Source organism: Solea solea, chromosome 7, assembly GCF_958295425.1.
Source record: "Solea solea chromosome 7, fSolSol10.1, whole genome shotgun sequence".
NCBI classification, from domain to species: Eukaryota; Metazoa; Chordata; class Actinopteri; order Pleuronectiformes; family Soleidae; genus Solea; species Solea solea.
The window spans coordinates 13,227,079-13,240,697 of NC_081140.1; the positions used below are offsets into that span (position 1 = coordinate 13,227,079).

Consider the following 13,619-nt stretch of genomic DNA (forward strand, 5'->3'; position numbering starts at 1 on the left):
ATGATGCTTTTATTTTTTTTGCACTAAATGCATGTGACTAATACTTAACAACGCCAAAGAACTACATCTAACATGACTCGTGGCGCTTTAGAAAACACTGCATTTCTCTCCTATGCAGGTGGTTAGTTGGTAATAAGTGAAAGCCTGTTGAATACTAAATGGTCTGGTTTCTAGTCTTGATGAGCACTCAATGCTGCCCGTTCACTTACACATTCATAAAGCACATTTTCCGTTATTTCTCATAAATGACTTTTTTTATGCGTTTGTACAATTACCACTTGCTGTTAAAGAATTTCAGAAAAGTAATTTATTATGTATCTAAAAAACCCAAAAACAAACACATGATATAAATAAAGCCAAACCAATAATTTCTCTAGTTTTCTTCTCTTATGAGGACAAGATATCTGTAAGTTTTTTGATCTTGTATAAAAGATGGGTTGGTTTTATTTGGATCCCTTGTAGCCAGAGACTGTTATTACAAAACAAAAGAAAAAAGTACTTAAGTCCTTTTTCACTTTAGCCACATTATCGGCTGTTAAACTAATCCAGTAAAAAGACAGTTTTGAAAGTTGTAGTGTGGTTTACGATGCTTAGAAATTCCCAGTATTGCTGAGCTGTGGATGTTCCTGAAACATGTCAGGTGGTTGTCCATCACTGCGTGTTTGCAGCTGCTGTATTCTCTCCACATTTCGCTTTTCTACTTTTCCAGTAATTTGATTTAATTCCGTCACATGGCTGTTCATGCTTTCGTCATGCAGGAGGTGTTAGAGTCATGGCGGCAGCGTGAACGGTGAATGCTGCAATGCTGATTTGACGCTTGACTTCCATCCAGGCCCTTTCAGGGTCAGCTGAGTTCTCAATGTCAAACAGTGCATCGTAGATCCCAGGGAAAGACTCCCCGGCATATTTATTATGGCTGCTGGGAGCAAAGATCACGTGTCTGAAACAGAGAGGAGGGTGTTATGTTAGAGAACGCACTGATACCCCAGCAATTTTCGAAACACACAGCGTGAGAAGAATCTGTGAAAATAAAAATCTGCATGGTCATCATCATGCTGAAAAATGAATGCTCTTCCAAGTTTTCTGAATCACAATTTAATACTCAAGCCCATCCCACTAACAGAGCTGAGTTGAAAGTAGCTGAGATAATTACCATTAAATAGCGAGACGGCCACTGAAGCTGAATAAAAATCTAAATCAGGTTTTAAATCATTAAATGAAGTTGTTTGCTATACCAGGCAGCTACATTATTCCTGTCATTCACTGGGATGTTTGACATGTCAGGGCAAAAAGAAAGAAAGAAGTGCTCAGGTGTAGATATAAAGAGAAGTTTAAACGTTGGTGTCTATTGTGGACTTGAGAATTCTGAGGCCGATATTCCTAATGCGACAAAGACCACTTTCCTTCAGATATGGAATATTTTTTTTACACTGACTTCCCATTTCTTTTAGAAGTGATTTTAATGTCCTTTCATTCACATGCAAATTCATAAAAATTGCCCACAATACCAGCGGAGAATCTGCTTTTAGCTTCAAACCTCCAAATCTGGTCAACATGCTGCTCAGCTACATCAGATGTGCAGATTCTGGTGATATTTTTTAATCGGTGATAATAATAATAATAATAGTAATACTAAATAGTCAACTAGTCCACTAAGTTGTGGTTGTTGTAGTCAAGTACACGTGTAGCTGGTGAGACTCCTGCCTGGTACATGTACTGTACATTTGAAAGAGAGAGTGTAAGACTGACCTGTAGAAGGGTCTACCAGGTAAACCCAGAGGATCTATGAAGGCTCTCTCCAGATACATGAGTTGATCATTCATAACACGAACTTCCAGAGGACTGACACACACACACACACACACACACAAACAAACCAAAATGAAGGTGACACACTTATGTAACAACAGAAAAACGTCATCAAATATATTCAGGGTTTTGGAAAATGGAAATGACTAACACACTTACTCTGCCGTGTTAAGAGTCTTCAGGCGCTCATGGAAACCCCTGGCTGCCACCGTGAAGTTCTCCACTGCTGAAAACAGAAAATCTAAAAACACAAGTGCAGATGTTCCAGATGAGAACGTTAATTACCATAGACTGACGACACAGTGGCCAAAGCCAACTCACCAAAAGACACCTCAAACGTCTCCAGCTCCTCTGGGTGCCTCTGCGCCAGCTGAGCAATGCTCTGCGCGTACTTCCTCAGCGAGCCTGCATACTCGTTGGCACTGAGAGGAAGCAGCTGGGAATCTGCCAATAGGAAGATGAGCCCTCCTCTCACCCGAGCCACTGCCTGAAGCCGCCGGAAGTGGGGGTCGTAAAATTTCTCCACAATCTCAAAGGTTTCATATACACTGTGATAGACCGGATAACTGCTGTACCGCTCCGTTTTCTTGAGATGAACATGCAAACACAAAGAGGACATTTCACAGATTCCACAGTTAAAGCTTAAATGCATATCTGTACATTCAAACTACTGTCAGATGAATTCACGCACTGATTATCAGGCTTATCGGCGCCATACAACTTCAATTTAGCTGTGTTTACATACGTTCTACAACCTGCCAGAAATTATGATTAGAAGTAGAGGACAGCCGGAGGCCCCAGCACAATTATGGGACAAATCAAGTAATACAGCTGCACACAGGTTTGAGCAGGACTGAAGATGCTCCCTCAGTCAGGTCTGATAGTTTTGCTTCACAGAGCCTATTTTCAGATGAATTATGTTACAATGTTCCTGGTAATAAAATAAAAATCTATCTAAGTACGTAAACAGATGTCTTCAGTCTTCAACTAAACAAAACACTCACTGCATAGATAAAAAGACAAATATGTACACAAACACACAAGCAGCTGAAGTAGAACATAGTCATAGTCACACGCCGTGTTTATGTCACATACCTTGTTCTTGGTGTATCTGGCTCTGCCTGCAGCAATTCCCAGACGGATGAAATAGGCCTCAAAATCACTGCCTGAGCCGAGTTTACTGATTCTACAAACATCAGAATGATGAAACGGTGTGTCTGATCACTGTATTGATTTTTTTTTTCAAAAGACACGTCAAATACTACTTTTCTAACATAAACCTAAACTAAACACATAGTTAAGATATGATCTCTTATGTCTTTATCTCTTATTTCAGCATCTTTCTCTTCTTATTCCTAACTACCTGCTGCTCTCATGGCTTTATTGTTTCGCTGGTAGTTTGGTTACACCCTGGCTCTGAGCCAAACAAGCACCTGGTGATGATGCTTCATACCTGGGTGCATCGCGGTCATTTGTCCAGTTGTCTCTCTTGTGCCAGCTCTCATACAGAGAAACACCTTCTTCTCCTTCCTCTGGACTGGCTATCTACAGGCAATCACAGTAAAGCAAACATTTTAATTTTAACTCAGTATCGCTGTGTTGATATAGTCTCGCATGTGTATGAATTTGCTCACTTGCTTGGTGAGGTCATACACCAGCGTGTGTAGAGACGGAGTGCAGTCCACTCTCAGTGTGTACATACCTGTGAACGGAGGATGCACAAATCATTTCCAAACTATTTCAGCCTCTGCACCCTTTTTATACACAGAAGATTGTACTGCGGCAAAGAAAACACTGACCCTCTATCGCAGAGTCTGCATTTATGTAGGCCACAGCTCTCTCCTGCAGCACCTTGGCATTGTCCTTAGGAGAAAAATGCATGTGGTTAGTGTGTTTGTGCGTATGTGCGCGCATGTGTGTGTGTGTGTTGAAGTAAGTGCTACCTCTGCCCATTCTGTAGATCCCAGCAGTCCAAATTCCTCTGCATCCCAGCTGGCAAATATCATAGTCCTTCTTGGCCTCCAGCCTAAACACAGACACACACACACTCAGTAAGGACTGTGTGACTGTGGGATTATTCACATAAGTCACTTTATGCACAGATGTACCTTTACTTAGAAGCTTGCCAGCACTCCTGACAGTCTCGTGGACAACTGCAGCCCCAGACATAGGATCAATTCCTCCAAACACCCAAGCATCCCGGTGCCCTCCTAGAATCACGTACCTGTCTACACACACACACACACACACACACGATCCACCCTGAGCCAACAACATACGTTTCTTTCCTTATTTAATTTCACAAGATTAAATTTCAAGATGTTGTTCAAATAGTCTTAAAACACACTGATAATGTATATTGTCCTTTCTGTCGTCATTATGCTAGTATATACTGTACAGTATGTATTAGAGGTGGACAATGACTTTGATAAAGTCAGTGATGGGCATCACTTCAAATTAAATTTTCTACATTTAAATATATCTTAAATTGTGTTCACTATAATCTATAATGTGTATATAAAGTGTGAAGTGTGAAGAACCAACGGAAAAATCTTGAGTGCTACAAAAATGCAGTTGCAGACAACTTTTAACCTTGTAACTCTTGTTTGTGGTAATTGCAGTGTGTCATGACTTGCATGCGCTTAGCCGGGTGTATACTGTTGCTAAAGGGCAGAATGAAGGGTTAGGGCAGGTTGTGTGGTCATACCTGGCTCCAGAGCTCCTCTGATCGTGCCAATGACGTTGTAGATCCTGGTTACCTGGTTGTTAGTGTGGATGTTCATGCGCACCTTTCTGGGATACACAAGAGTATTAGGAATGAGTGACGCATGCTGAGTAAAGGAACATTCATATGGTCATCAGGAGGAGGAGAACAAATATGTTAACTGGGAATAATGTGAGCAGGACAAACTTTATTTGATTATTTACTGAAAATTAGTGCATTTCTTTGGAAGGCAACACAGCCTCAGGAGCATGTTTACATGTTTTTTTATTTTATTTTATGCAACAAACTAGACAAACTAGAGAAGAGTGGTGCAACAAGGGGAAGGGAATGCTGTTGCTTATGAGTGCATAGTTTGTTCCTTGGTTGGCTACAAGCCAGTGGGTCATTAAAACTAAACAAGAGAAGAGGGGCAGCAAAAGGGGAGAGCAACAACTAGGAATGTAGACTGAATGGATGAATGAATGAATGAATGAATGAATGTATTTTCAAACATCATAACAAACACACATAAAATAACAATGCAACAAACAAAAGGTCTTTTTCAGCATAAATTCAACTTAAATCAGGTCTCTAGGTTTTTCTTTCAAAATAAAAGTAGACCATACTGGATCATACTTACTATCACCATATCACCATATACACTCAACACCTCCGCTTTCATCTTCTCTATGTCTTGAAAATGTAGTATTTTCAAGCATTTACTTAAACTGAATGTGTATTTGTATCTGCAGAGAGACTGTTAACTGGAGATGAATGAGGTTTATTTTGGAAGAATCACATTATCCCAGGGTCAGGTGGCTTAGTATGGTCACTTTAACCCAGCGCAGGAAGAAATTGTTACAAATGCAAACTTACTGATTCTTGAATTCGTCAGTAAATCCTGGACCAATCCTGTAGGACACATTCAGACCTCCTTTCCAGTTGTTGGGTGGGATCTGCCCTCCCATGTTCCTGGTAGGCACAATCAGCATTTTGTGAACTCTTCTGACTATTGTTTGAACGGAGTGGACATTTGTTTCTATGTTAAAGTTACCCACATCCACTACTTCTCACACCAAACCACATCATTCGTTATTATCAAACACAGGAGCATTTTCTGTACTTTAGCAGGTGAATTGCGTCATGGAAGCCAATTGGATGCACAGGTATCTTGGGAAGTCCTACTCCCTCCTCGAGGCTGAATCTGTATGTGTATTCTGTGACAGAGGGGACAGTTGAGTAAGTTAGATGAAATCACACCCGTGTTCTAATTCATGCACATTCATAACACATGCAGACACGCACCTTTAGCGGGGTACCCGGGTGTGAGTGGGTCTCCTGCTCCATTCAGGTTGAGAACATTTCCTCGTTGAGCTCCTCCACCCGGCAGGTTCCAGCCATCAGGGTAGGGCTGTACACACAAGCTCAAATGCTTTCTTTCTCCTTTTTTCTTTTTTAAATTCGTAGTCAGGATCATACATTGATTGATGTTGCAAAGACTCTGCCACTTATCCATGCTTTGTTAATGCTTGGATATTAACCCTTAAAACACAGAGCATTTAAGATGCTCTTTTCCCCCCCATTATTATCTTACAATGTAGAGTATATACAGAGGCTATAAGAATTTACAATATAGTGGGTCTTATATCTTTATATCTTTATATCTTTTTCAGCCCAAAATGACAATCTGATTAAATTTATTTTTCCATTTTCACCAACTATATAAACACACCTGAGCAAAAAGTACTAGAATTTGTGAAATTTGGAAATACGTCACAGTTCAAAGTTAGCTTTCCCTAGCTTTTATGAACAAATAGAAAGAAAAATTTATATTATCTATTTTGTGACTTCTGCACAATTATTGCTACTAAAAAGGAGATTTTGAAATTAATCATAACTTTAACTCAAAAACACATGAGGGGATGAAAAAACCCCGATATAATATACATACATATATATATATATATATATATATATATATATATATATAAACCTATAAACACACACCCCTTATGTCCATATAAGGAGTTGTGTACTATTCCCACAGCAATTTACCAAGGGTGCACTTGCAGCACTAAGGGTTAAGATAAAGGTATTGTCCTGACTATAATCAGCGTCTGCTACAGTAAGGAGAGGAATCAAACATTTCATTTTATACTTCACAAATAAGGGTAAAATATTCAGCTTGAAATAATTGCAGAGTACAGTACAGTACCTGGACTCCAGCAGCCCAGTAATCTGCTGGGTCAGAGAACATAATGATCCCCTTTGCTCCAGCTAACATGGCATTCTTCACCTGGTGGACAGACAAATACAGACAGAGTAAGCAGTGTGCCATTTCAGCGTGCAAAATCATGTTTATTCCTGACTTTGGAGACATTGGTGTTCAATTTTTAAAGACATGTGAGAAAAATATCCTCTTTTTTTTTAATCCTGCATTGATGAATTGATAAACTACTGCTGTGTACCTTATTGCCTCTGAATATTCTCCCATATCTGACAATGACAATTTTCCCCGTTACATTGATGCCCATCTCCCGCTGCAGCTGGAAGAAGTCTTCTGTGCGGCCATAGTTCACGTAAACCAAATCACCCTGAAAAGAGAGAAAGAAGGGGGAGACTTATGGTCACATGGGTGAGGATATTTAAACGATTTAAACATCACTGACATTACAAGGTTATTATAAGGTTATTATCATAGTAATCATGGTTAAGGTCAGAGTAAGTCTCCAGGAAATGAATGTAACTCAACGTAATGTCCTCTGAAGTCATGGAAACCAGTGTATGTGTGTGTGTGTGTATGTGTGTGTTTTCTTGTATGGATATTTTTGTGGAAGTGAGGACATTTTGGCTGGCCCTCACACCCCTGAAAATGGCTTTTTCAGGGTTAAGACCTGGTTTTAGGGTTATGGTTAGGGTTGTGTGTGTGTGTGTGTGTACCTCAGGTTGTCCTTTCGCAGAGAAGGCACTATACGGAGGCACAATGTCAGAAACATCTTCATAGCCCTCTGGAACAGGCTCTGCCAATGATGTGTTAAATATCTGCGAATGAGGAAAGATCAAATGAAATGACATTTGACAAAACAGCATCACATCATCGCACAATTACTCATCTATAGTAATAATTTGTGACAGTGAAGTTCTCTCTCATTATTTTCTGAAATTATATGAATCAATCCATTCATTAATGAATAATAAATGAATAAAGCAATTTAAAGTAGGACTTTATAATACTTTTACTTCAGTAGAGCATCTGAATTCTTACTCCCTTGCTTAAATGACGGAGAGAAAGTACAAATCATGATATCATGATATCATGAATCATGATGAAAAATAAATTTTTTGAATTTACTTAAATGGGGACAGATGCCAGATACTGGACTTCCAGTATCTTCCTGGTGTGGAATCTGGCTAAATAATTGAATAAAGTGGTTGTGTTTACTGGTGTTATATGACCATGCAGTAAACTCTGATATCTTTTGTTTGCCTCAGTGCTGCATCATTATCTGCACTTATAGGACATGATGGCTATAAAAGGACTTTGGACCTGAATGAGCTGTCTTGCAGTTTTCTGGCAACATGGAGACGAGGCCCGGACAAGTTTTAACGTGTGACTGTAATCTGCACGTGAACTCTGCAACAGTCAGGGCTGCATGCAGTCGTTCTATTGTTAACGTGCATGAAAAAAACACCCACCATCCCTTTGATATTGTATTGTATTGTTCTTTAAGTAGTAAGATATAAAAATATATATAAATGTTTTTTGCCAATACCTCACTGCCAAGTTGGTCAACAATGGAGATGTAATTGGGCTGTGATTTGTTGGGGTAGGACAACAGGACGTCGTACGGCACCATCTCCACCGAGTCCAAGCCAAAATCCTTCCACTCACGTTGGATCTGCTCTGCATATTTCAGGTTCTGCTCTGTACCTGCCAGGTGAGGGAGTCGAGTAAATTTTCTGTCAAAAGTGAAAGAACGAGTTAAGTTTACTTTGTGCTCACAGGAAAAACAGGAGCTGCTGCTTCATTAATCCCCACTAAGGATTTTAAACACCAAAACCACAAGATTTGAATTTAAATTTACCGATTCAAAAGCAGCACACATGTTTTTATAGACTGAGGCAGGTATAGATATTATTAGGAAAGCCTTTTGTTATCGCTTCTGTCGCTGCTGGTTCACAGAAACATCATTATCATTGATATAATGTTAAGATATACTTATCAATTCAGCAACACTCTCTGGAAAATTAATGTGTAACACAATAGCATTGTGAGCTATGCATTTTTGCATTTTAGCTTAGCATGATAGCATGTTAATATCAGTCTTGTATAAAGTACCTAAAAGGGATACTTGAGTAAAAGTATCTTACCTGAAAATGACTTTGGTAGTCACTTTTTATTAAGTAAAAGTCTTAAGTATCAAAAGTAATTTTCTGATATAAAATATATTTAATATTTATACTATAATATACTTTTTTTTTTTAGAAGTAAAAGTATTTGTCTTTAGTAGTTGTCTTTCAACTGGAAGGTTGTGGGTTCAATTCCTGGTCTATATGTGTACTTGAGCAAGACACTTAACCCCATGTTGAAGCGTGTGAATGGGTGAATGGGAAAACTGTAGTGTGAAGCAGCTCATCAAGACTAGAAAACCTCTATACAGTAAATACAGACCATTACCAACTCTTCTTCTTCTGATTTGATTTGGTAATAATGAGTAACAAAGATAGGTGGAGGAAATATAGTGGAGTAAAAGTAAAAGTTGCTAGAAATATAAGTAACAAAGTTAAGTACAGATATGTGAATTTTGTACTTAAGTACAGTGACAAAGTATTTGTACTTTGTTACATTACAACATTGGTTAATATACAATATTCACTGTATCGTCTGACATCCTAAATTCTTACTTTTTATTTTCAGTGAAATAACATTAATGTTGTTTTTCTTTTCCCCATGGATGTAACATCTTACTGTGTAAGGAAACACACACACACACACACACACACACACTGGGGAGTCAGTGGGGTTTTAGGGCTAAGGTTAAGTTAATATCAGAACTGTCTCTTGGAACTTTTCCTTTATATATGGAACAATTATTCAATTATTCTTATTTTGTATGTGCTTAAATCTTCTGTAGCAAAGAGGTTGTTTTTTCCCCCATTACCTGAGATGCTCTCTGATCTTGTCTGGCTGGATTTCTTCCAAAAACTCCGTCAGGTACTTGGTGGAAGCACTGTTGTTAGTAGTACGTGGATGTGTGGGCTTTGCAAACCAGCCTGCAGAACCACACCACAAGTCAGTACAACTGCAGTGTAAGTTTACAGTGGTCGTCAACATGTGACTGGATGACACGACAAAGCAGATGGAACATGCTGAGTGAGCATAATGTGTTTATTTGTGTTTGACATTAACAGAACATTCCCCGCATGTTAGAGATCACATTTTAAAAGGCATTTTGAACGGCAAAGTGTTAACCTGCTGTGAGCACAAAGGTGTGAAATGTTACAGAGGGGTGACAAACACAAGCTCATGATTCAGCTGAAACAGCATTTGTTAGATTTGACAGTTTGTATTAAGAAATATAACATTATTTTACTACTATGATAGTTCCTACTTCATTTCCATATATATATACAGTCATCCCTGATGAATTATCCCACTAATTTCACTATGACAATTCAATTTAATGCACATGTCTTTGTCAAAAAGATGAATAAATAAACATATATATGTATATGTATATACACAGAAACACAGATAGTGTTGGTTGTTCTCAGGTCTTACCTACGATGAAGCCCATGAAAAACAAAGCAGTCACCAGGATAATCCTCCAGATCCACTGGATTAACCTGCTCTCCTTTCTCATTGTGGAACAGGCAGGTTGTCCCACAGACTTTCAACTCAGTAGTTTATGCCTGACTAGCAGAGATCGTCAAAGAGAGTCATTTGCTTAAGTTGTGCACTGTGGGGGAAGAGTGAGATAGAGCAAGGCAGAGTGAGGGAGTGAGTGAGTGAGTGTGTGTGAGAGAGAGAGAGAGAGAGCTGGTCATAAATGCAATGGTTGGTCAGTGCAGTAATGACTGTGTCGTGCACCTTGGCTGTTATGAAATAATCAAAAGCCCACAATTAACAACAATCGGAGAAAAACTCAGACTTTAACTATCCAATATTTTGTTTAAATAGATTTATTGTAATAATGTTTTTGGCCATATTGCCCAGGCCTATGCTGGACATAGTTAACCCTTAGTGCTCACAATCCCTGGCTGTGGGAATAATACACAACTCCTTATTGTATATGGACATTTCTGGGGTTGTGTTGTGTTTATAGGTCACATCTTCAGGCTTTACTTTACTTTAATGCATTTTTACACTCTTCTTATGTGTGGTTGAGTCAAAGTTATGATAATTCTATATTGCATATTTTTCAAAAACAAATACAAACTCAGATAACTCAGCTTTTTCTTCTTCTTCTCCATACTCACTCCCAATAGCGAAAACATTGTTGCGCCCTTAAAGGCCATCAAAACAACCAGTGTTTACGTAAGTTCATTAAAACCTTGTGTGTTTTCTGACATATTTTCCCACACTGAAGAGGTAAAGGCTGACCCCTATTGCTTATGGGAACGACTGTGTGGGGTGGATGCTGGCTCTTGTCCCTTTCATGTGGTAGGACGAAGTGTGAAACAGAGAGGAGGACTCTGCTCTCAGGAATGTGGGGAGGACACACAGAACACAGCTCTGCCCGGTGCTCACACTCAAAAACAACAACAACAAAACACTTTCATTAAACCAGCCAAACTTTAGCTGCTGCAGGGAGAAAATGACCCTGCAGCTGTTATCTGCTCTCTGGTGACCAGTGTTACCAGTGGAGAAATACATGCTGTTCATCCCCATTTTAAAAGACTGACCTTTGAATCTGTCAAAAAAAAAGCAGAAAAAAAGCCTTTCATCATGGCTACATTATGTAAATAAAAGAAGAAGCTGTAAAAACAGCTTCCACATTGATGGATGTATCTCCACTGCAGGGAGTTGCTTTCACTCAGCCTCATGGGTATTCACCACAGATGTTATGAAACTTCTCTACTTCTGTACTGGGTCACGCTCGTATGGGAAGACTGTTGAATTTAGATGCATAACTGTAAGTGCCAAAATCATATTACTTGAGTGTTGGCTTCTCTACACTGGGAACCGATACCTTAAAGAACTACCTTTTCCTTATCATCCCAACTGATCACTTTGGTCCCAAAATGCAGGTTTACTTGTGGTCTGTAAGAGTAGAAGGGAGGCAGAGCCTTCAGTTACCAGACTCCTCTCCTGTGGAACCAGTTTCCAGTGTCGGTTCAGGAGGTGGACACTCTCTCTGTATTTAAAGTTAAGGCCTGAACAAGAACAAGTAACATTTGTTTTCTCTCCAAGAGCTCCAAGAAAAGAATGAAGCCATTATTTTCTTGGGGCTTGTTCTTGACACATCATCCAGGCAGAACTTTTTTCTTGTGTGGTGTCCAACAACTATTGCATGATTGGCCAGAAATCTGAAGTAGATGTGGAGGACTTCCCAGAAGTTTTACACTTGGGATCCTCGTAAAGTATGAAATGTCCTAGCCAGAGCTAACTTTCTTATTGTGCCTCAAGAACAAGAAAAACATTCTCTGTTCTTGCAGAGTACATACAGGCCTTTAGACTTAAAGGCTTATTGTTAGAGCTGGTTCAGGGAAACCTGAACCATCTCTTAGTTAGGCTGCTATAACCCTAGACTGCTGGGGGAAATTGTGTGGTGCATTCACACTCACTCTCTCACACTCACTCCCATCATTTATTTGTTTCTTTAAATCAACAATCTATGCTGCTGCCTGTGTACTTGACATTGTAATAATATAAACATGTCATAACCGATTCAGAACTGTCCTGTCTAAACCTATAAATTGATACACCTGTTATATATCTGCTCTGCTGTTGCTGCCTCGTCTCCCTCTTTCCCTTACTCTCCCCCACAGCTCCTCTGTCCCCTGTTTGTCCTTTCACCCCAACCGGCCGAGGCAGATGCCTGCATATTTTTTCAGAGATTTCTTCCTGTTAAAAGGGAGTTTTTTTTCTCTCCACTGATGCCTCATCGTTGCTTATTTTGTGATCTGTTGGGTTTCTGTTCTCTCTACAGCGCCTTGAGATAATGTATGTTGTGATTTGGCACGATACAAATAAAGTCGAATTGAATTGAACTGAATGAAAACAAACTTACCCCAAAGGTTCATTGCTGTTCCAGATCTTAATTCACTTTGTTAATGGCATAATAATCTGGCCAAAAAAACATCAATGCAGCTCTATAAAGCTAATTATTTTTGGTACAGTTTGTTTCTTATCGCAGATTACTTCATTAATGAACTGATTTCCATGTCAGTTTGAGCAGAAATTACTCAAGAAATTAAAATTTTTTTTCACTTCTTTTAACTTTGCTGTGTATGTTGTTGTGGTTTTTTTGTGGAATTTCTCATGGAATTGCATCAAAATCATCATGAAGAAAAATGTGTGGAGCAAAGATATCTCTGAAAGAATGGTGCAGATCCAGGTCTTCCTTCAGTTACTGTTGTAGGTTGTTGTTGATGAGAAATAAATGCTTGTTATATTATGCTATATAATCATATATATTATATTATACTGGCAGAAAAGCTGTTTGTGTTGGTATGTGCTCTTGGAGCAAATTCATTTGTGTATAATTTGTTTCTAGATTGTCATGAAGCGTCAAGTCTGTTAGTGTTTTTGTTTTGCTTAGTTTAGTTATTGTGTCAGTTTAGGTTTAACGTCACGTTTAGTTCATGTCACTTTTGGTGTGGGTTTGATTTTCACTTCCCCTTTTATTTTAGTAAATGCCATGTCTTCCTGTCGTGTAGTTTCCTCAGTTGTTTTGACACATCTCCCCTAATTCCCTCATGCACTTCACGTGGTGATCCTTTAGAAATCACTCGCACCTGCCCTTGATTTCCTCTCCCCTATATCGTGTCCTCAGTTCCCTTGTCATTTGTGCTCGTAGAGTTCACGTCAGATTCCAAGTTTGTTTTGCCTTAGCTCAAGTGCCAAGTCTTGTTTATTCTCCTTCTGTGAAGAAGTGATTTT

At 39.1% G+C, this 13,619-nt stretch overlaps 1 protein-coding gene across 4 annotated transcripts; it reads right to left on the minus strand.

Annotated features, from left to right (window-relative positions):
• Positions 1-284: 284 nt before the first annotated feature.
• naalad2 (N-acetylated alpha-linked acidic dipeptidase 2) lies at positions 285-11,723 on the minus strand. 4 transcript variants are annotated; one of them, XM_058634292.1, is made up of 21 exons: positions 11,707-11,723; positions 10,296-10,473; positions 9,676-9,787; positions 8,287-8,473; positions 7,454-7,555; positions 6,982-7,107; positions 6,729-6,809; positions 5,819-5,924; positions 5,637-5,730; positions 5,390-5,485; positions 4,517-4,602; positions 3,918-4,037; positions 3,753-3,835; positions 3,609-3,672; positions 3,444-3,511; positions 3,263-3,354; positions 2,905-2,995; positions 2,131-2,395; positions 1,969-2,050; positions 1,750-1,842; positions 285-940 (listed from the first exon to the last, which is right to left on the minus strand). In XM_058634292.1, exons 2-21 carry the CDS (start codon positions 10,375-10,377, stop codon positions 751-753), a joined length of 2,220 nt encoding a protein of 739 aa, XP_058490275.1. In that variant the 5' UTR covers positions 10,378-10,473; positions 11,707-11,723; the 3' UTR covers positions 285-750. The 4 variants fall into 4 exon arrangements, with proteins under 4 accessions (XP_058490275.1, XP_058490276.1, XP_058490274.1 ...); XM_058634293.1 differs by lacking the exon at positions 11,707-11,723 and having other exon boundaries at positions 2,131-2,296; positions 10,296-10,526; XM_058634291.1 differs by lacking the exon at positions 11,707-11,723 and having other exon boundaries at positions 10,296-10,526.
• Between the last annotated feature and the right edge of the window lie 1,896 nt (positions 11,724-13,619).

Excerpts from the sequence above, each read along its gene's own strand:
- naalad2 (XM_058634292.1), bottom strand. The coding sequence starts at position 10,377 with ATGAGAAAGGAGAGCAGGTTAATCCAGTGGATCTGGAGGATTATCCTG. Across the intron at positions 5,731-5,818 it reads ACCCGGGTACCCCGCTAAAG|AATACACATACAGATTCAGC; the intron begins GTGCGTGTCTGC and ends CCTCTGTCACAG. Across the intron at positions 941-1,749 it reads CCTGGTAGACCCTTCTACAG|ACACGTGATCTTTGCTCCCA; the intron begins GTCAGTCTTACA and ends TCTCTGTTTCAG.